This window comes from Pygoscelis adeliae, unplaced genomic scaffold (assembly GCF_000699105.1).
Source record: "Pygoscelis adeliae isolate BGI_AS28 unplaced genomic scaffold, ASM69910v1 Scaffold196, whole genome shotgun sequence".
In the NCBI taxonomy this organism is placed as follows: Eukaryota; Metazoa; Chordata; class Aves; order Sphenisciformes; family Spheniscidae; genus Pygoscelis; species Pygoscelis adeliae.
Genome location: NW_008824936.1, coordinates 934,310 through 941,061, shown reverse-complemented (window position 1 = coordinate 941,061; position 6,752 = coordinate 934,310). Strand labels below are relative to the sequence as shown.

At 36.1% G+C, this 6,752-nt stretch overlaps 1 protein-coding gene across 2 annotated transcripts in view; it reads right to left on the bottom strand.

Annotated features, from left to right (window-relative positions):
• Positions 1–2,272: 2,272 nt before the first annotated feature.
• Positions 2,273–6,752, bottom strand: part of RASSF9 (Ras association (RalGDS/AF-6) domain family (N-terminal) member 9) — a 26,568-nt gene continuing 22,088 nt past the window's right edge. For both annotated transcript variants that reach the window (XM_009325350.1, XM_009325351.1), the window contains exon 2: positions 2,273–4,068. In XM_009325350.1, coding sequence (XP_009323625.1) covers positions 2,793–4,068 — 1,276 coding nt within the window. In that variant the 3' untranslated portion in view covers positions 2,273–2,792. The remainder of the gene's footprint in view (positions 4,069–6,752) is intronic.

Here is a 6,752-nt window from a genome sequence, read left to right as displayed (position 1 = left end):
CCACTCCCTGGGTAGAATTTTTCTCTCCTCTTATGCAGGACTTTTTTGATCTTCCTCTTTGTCGGTAAGTATAACATAGTCCATGGAAAAATTTATAAAATAAAACAAAAATATGAAGATGTAAAGGGAACTGGCTTAAGAGAATGACAGGAAATGAGCCAAAGTGTTTGATTGTGTATTTCCTTATGGGAATTAAAAAAAAGAAAAAAAAGGATAGTTGAGACAAAGGAAGAATTGTTAAGTAAGGAGCATAAAAGTTCATGAAGTACACTTTAAGCACTCTAAAAACAGATTGAACGAGTATATGAAAAGTGTAGAGGCAGATAAACAGCAAAGAGCACACAGAGACTTTAATCATCTTGTATATTCATCCAAATTCTGAAAGAAACAAGTTGGTTTGAGTTATCAAAGTATAAGCTTCAAAACACTGGATTTTTTAAATATTGTTTTATTTTTTGAGAAATACTCTCTCCCAACCTATTTTTCCTATTTTCTTCTTAAAACACAGTAATACTCTTAAGATCTACATGTTGCAGGGGATGTACAATCAAGCATGTAGTGTGGATAAAGATCAGTTCTGAGAACCAGTACAAGTTCCTATGAGTGAAATAAATCTGACAGAGTATGAGTGGAAATTAGTTGCCCCACTGGTCTTGTACTAGCCTGCACAGCTGTGAATATTATTCTGTTTGAATTCTTTATCCCCTAAGTATTTATATAAAAAAATGACTCATTAGAAATAACTGTTAGCTAAATTCACAAGAACTCATAGACTACGTTAGCCTACTCTCAACATTCAGAGCTCTGTGCTTACTACTTGTCGGAGTGACACCACAGAGTTCAAAAGATGCTGAGTTGCGTTAATAAATTATTAGAAAGATAAGATATTTGATACATACTTGTGTTTCCATGAGGAGCCGAGTCTAAATATGACATATTATTATTGAAGTATCCAAATAGCATCGTATGACAAAAACACAACACAAAATATATTAAGGCAACTAGCACACTTTCCTGGAACAGAACTATTTATAATATCCAGGATTAAAAAAACTTTTAAAAAAACCACAAAAATTGCCTTTTTAGAAAAGGCTTTTTTTTTTTTTCCTTTTTTTTTTCTGCATCAAATATGTGCTAATCAGCAGTCCTAGCACTTTGGTCATTTTAGAAAACAGATGGTTGACAGACATTTAAGAGAAGAAAAATACAAAAAGGGAAAGCAGTGTATCTGAAAGTATTTTACATTTATACCTTCTAGGTACTGTCCGTTCATTTACTTGGTAGGCTTTTAATTCCAGGATCTGTTTGAATTTTGCTAGAGCTAAACTTTGTTTAGAAACACTGTAACTCTTTCTCCATTCAATTCTTTTAATCAAAAGCATTAAACAGACTGATCAGCAATATAAACATGGTAACCCAGAAATTACTCAAGTACTCTCTGTTAGCAGACTCTCTAGCTCAGAGTTAGAAATCTTGTTCAGTAACTGAGGAGAACACCTCAGTTATACACCTTCTCTATGGATCCACAGCAACGCGCTGGAGAAGGATTTGAGATCAACTACTACATCCTAAGTGAAATCATTTGACTTAGCCACATAGTTGTAAAATTCTGGCGTTTTGCATTCCTCTTTTTTTTTTTTTCCTGGGGCTAATTAATATTTAATTAGCTACATAAAGTGGATCAGCTTTAGCTGTATCCCAAAGTCCTCACCAAGGAAGTAGGATTTACAGGTCCATATCCCTGCTCCAAAACAGCATCAGATGGGATTTGACAACCTACCTATGTGAAAATGATAACTACCTCCCTATAGGGAAACACTGTCTAGCCAGAGCCAAAAATGTCTGGTTCCTGCCTGTCCTTTCTGTTATGCTTTATTTGGTAGTCATGATCTGAGGAGGCCTAAGACACTGGATCTGACTGGTGATATAGGCAGGAGAAAGCCTTGCTGAAAATGGCCCTGGGGTTAGGTGTGAGCTTGGGATTTGAGCGTCTCGCGCAAGCAGGACGTGGGCAGTTCTGACATGCCCGCTGGCAGAAACTATGTGGACTTAAACATCACTGGGGCAACTACAGGGTAACAGCAGATAAATAGGTTTTTTAAGGATCTTAGAAGCAGTTAAATGCTGCTGAAAGGGAATGGAAATTAAGATCCTATATGTGTAAGGTAATTTTTAAAATGGGACTTACGTGTTTTTGAAAATATCATCCTGATAACTCAAAACTAAATTTAAATATACAGCATAAATGCAATTGCATTTTTTTTTGTCCTACAATATCATAAAAACTATTTTTTAACAGATTACATGCTCGATTATGTACTCCTTTACAGCAGCTTCATGGCAGGGAAACTCCAGCTGAACAAAGCTAATGTAACAGAGCAGAAAATCAAGTTCACCGTCTAGTTTGGTCTAATCTCTAATTCATATTCCTAAAAAGTTAGAGAGATGCAGAAGCAGACCCAAAGATTAGGGGATATAAAATCTCCAGACTTTTGGTCCAAGCCAGTCAGAATGCTCCTGTTTCACTGAGTATCAATATTACAAGGTCTAAACAGTCTGTCATGATTTAGCAAAGCCAAGAGCCTTGCACCTGTTAGCAGTTAACCCATGAGACTGTCCATGCATTTAAGCACAAGTATACTATTAAGCACATAAATAGACAGTTTACTTGGCTAAAGCGGTGCCACAGTTTTAACATCTTGAAGGGCTGAAATCTCAAGACAACAAGGTTTACTAATTCTTATAAATATCCTCCAAAATATGACTTTTCATAAATGCGTGACTGTTTTCAACTATGTTGACAACAGTACCATGTCCCCTGAAGTTATTTCAGAGTCCTGACTGTGCGTAGAGCTGATTCCAGTGTCAGAGTCTGTATCATTTATGTCCAGATTGGTCACTCTGTGAACAAAGTCAGGAACAGCAATGCTGTTACTGGAGATGCCACTGCCGTTGGATGGCTCTTCATTTGATGGAAGCCTAGTTTCAATGCTGTCTTTAACATGTAGTAAATTAAATTCTTCTGTAAGAAGTTCATATTCTTTTTCCTTCTTTTGAAGCAGTGAGTCCCTGTATGTAAGTTCTTTCTGAACGCAGCTCAAGTATGAGTTGATTCTCAGACCATCTTTCATACTTTTTTCAAGCTCATACTTTACACTTTCCAAATTGGAGTTTTCCAGTTCAGCATTAGCAGCTCCTTCTGTGCGAACATCATCTCCATTTTTTTCTGTGCATATACCATGTACTTCTCTTTCAATTTCAGCACACAACTTCTCTATTAATTGTTTGTGATGTTTCAGTCTCTCTTCAACATGTAAAATTCCCTCACTTTTGCTCAAATAGTCATGCACCTCTTTTTGATCATCTGGCCTACTCCCTTGCTGTTCAGCCTCACTTGGATTGATCATTAAATAGGAGTCCTGCACGTAATTTTCTCCATCATTGGCTACACGATCTAGATGGAATTTTGCTTCACATTTTTCAATTTCCATATCTAGTTCCTTCATTCTAAGGACTTGTTGATGAATGGTATGATCTTGAGAAATGATCAGATGAATCAGTGTCTCCATATTATCTCTCTCTTGCTGAACACTGTCCTGTTTAAGCTTGGCTAGTTTCCTGAAAGTCTTCCTGACAATTTTCTTTTGCTTGTCTATTGGCAACATCTTCATGTAATTTGCCGGACTGAGCTCCCACTGCTTTTCCACATTTTGTACTACCTTAGCTTCAGCTGTCTTCCACAATGGAAATGAGAGGAAAGCATCTGACTTTACCAACACAAAGTGCAAATTAGACTGCTCTTCCCCCCAGGCCTTCCAAAGTCTCAGAATCTTTGTCAAGGGAGGCAGTACTCGCTCAGAGCCTCTCCATTTTTCTACAATGCAGTAATCACTAGGTTTCCCAAAAAGGACCTTTTTCTCTCCAAATGTTGCCTGGTGTTCCTCAAGCAGTGCTTGAATCACTTCTGTGCAAGTTGTGCGCTTTGTCAGGCCACATACAATCTTCTCTTCCTGGCAAACCCAAACCACAATCTCTCTTTCATTTGAAGCCATGTCCTTGTTGGGAGACCTGGAAAACAAGAAGAGATCAAATATAAATTACATATCAATGGCATAGACTAATAGCTATAATTCTGACATGACTACCACATTGAAAAATTCCTGTATTATTGTACAAGACAATATACTTGTTTAAATTACATGAAGAAATACCTTTGGATTAAGTAACAGAAAAACACACCCATTTCAGCTGCTGCTTTAATACTACTAGTCCAGCTGAATGTGAATCTCACACAAAATGTCTTTTATCAAATTTAGTTTCTGTACACATAGTGAGTGTGTATAACAATAAGTGATAAAGCTTGGCAATCTGCATTACATTTCTAGACTGTCCTAGGATAACGTAACTTTCAGATCTGCATATCTGTTCTCATCACACAGACACTGTGCAAACATTTGTAAGTTCTTAATATCACCAAGGCTTCTGAAGGGAAGAATCATGCCTCCAAATATGCACTGAACATAGATGGACTGAGAAAAGATGATTGAACACCACCTAAGTTAAAAGAACTTGATTATAGGATAAATCTACAGCTTTTTTTGCCACACCTGTACCCACACAAGCATAAACACCATTGTTTTATTATTTTTCACTAACAATTCTCAAGAAATTTGTTGCTTTTCCTGAAGTACCAAATAGCTTGAATTCCAGCGACTTGTGAGAGAATACCAACTGCGAGAGAATACATATATACGTCTGTATTTTATAACCTTTGTAACGACACAGAAATGCCAGAAAATGTAAAAGGTTTAATTTTTTTTTAAATTTATTTATGAATTCCAATTAATGTGGTATTAACCTGACATTAGCAGCTGGTACCTCCTTACACATTGAGATACCTAACTTCAGGTGTCTAAGATCCCATTATGACTGCTGTAGCTGTCTAATCAATACAATCAGTGGAGCCTAGAGAGCAATTCAGCTGACCAAACGTAGAAGTTCATTTTACAGTTAACTCTTAAGTTTGTCCCCATCTGAGTAGCCCTGGACTGCCATGGGCCTACATTGGCAGAGTGGCCTTGTGGAACCTGTCCAGGATATTCCTGTCCTCTAGCCTCCACATGCATAATTTGCTGCTTGCCCAGACCTGGTGATTTGGCCTCTTGTCTAAAATGATAAAACAATAAATTCCCTGAGGAAAAATGCATTTCTTTGGATTTTCTGGTATCACTTCCAGTTCATTTGAATGAATGAAATTTCACCCAGTCTGACAGAGAAAGCTTGAAAATGAAAATGACAATTTGGACAATATTCTAAGGGCTCAATACCACATTTGTTTCTAACTGGGACTACTTATTCACAGTACTTTTCTATTCTTTTGAGATGTAGTAGCAATGGAGTTTTACTTGACGTAATTAGGGTTATACCCTGTGATTATTACAGCAATCCAACTTGTTTCTTTTTCTTAATTACTACATAACACGAGAGACAAACTGCAATCCAATAAATTGAACTATGATTGACTCAGCTCTAGGTGCCACTCTGACCAGGAAGCAATAATCCTCAAAAGATGGGAGACTGCAAATGAATACTAATAAAACCTGCAAGAATGAATTTATTAGTATCATCACACAGGAGACCTCTGTCCAACTACATTGCTCCAGGTCTTGGAACATTCCTCTGTAAAATTTGTGTTTTGGTAGATTACTCTGAGTAATGACATAATTTTCCCACTTCAATAGCTCCCTCTTGCAGGCCAGCATTTTACAGTAATTATTTTTTAAAACTGGTGTTCAGAAGATTAATAATGTTTTCATAGACTACTTCTCAAAATAGGAAAGCTTATGTCACCGACATAGAAAATGGCAAAATGGCACAAAGAAACAGAAATATACAAGTTCAAATGGGGGGGAAGGAATGAAAGACGGTATCATATTAAATGGCATTACTGTTAAGTATGTCACATGCTAAAAAGTCAGTATCTGTAAGGTTTTTTCAGGTTTACAGAATACAGGATGCTATAGAAATATTTTGTCTGTTAACAGACTGATAGTTAAATGAAACTTACATAAATAGAGAATTGCAACATAAGTCAGCTGTGACTGTGAAATAACTCAGTATTTGTTTTACACTACAGATACAAATAGAAAAAAAACAGATAAACTACAGAGTTGCATTATATGATAAGCATAAAATTATGCAAAATGAGTTATCAAAAATACAGTATCTCAAACAATGTTCACTACTGATACATGAATAGTTGACGTAGGAATAAAAGTATATTACTAGTCATTGAATTTCAACTTATAAAAGTACAGACAGAAAAATAAAAATTAAATAAGCATAAAAACATAAGAAATACTAGATTGGGACTTTGAGGCAGCAAATTCAGACCGTATATTTCCTGTTGTTTTTTGTAATCAATAAATATATTTCAGGGAATACATTATCTCAGTCTTTCAGCATTCTTCTGAGAGTCTTATGCAATTTCTTTGCACACTGAAACTCTTCCTACTTTTTTCTCATTCTTGTTTTTGGTTGATTGCCACACTGTCTCCTAGTCACTATTTTTAGCGTGTAACAGATTATGTCAGTTAAGCAGAAGCTTACTGTCTCTTTTCCTCCTGGCCCCTTTAAAGCTCTCCTATGAAGACAATTTCACTCTGTGATATTAGTAAATCTTCAGATAAATTTGAAAACCCCATAGTATTAGTGTACTGATAAATACTTCTGCTATATGCATTTTTTTACAT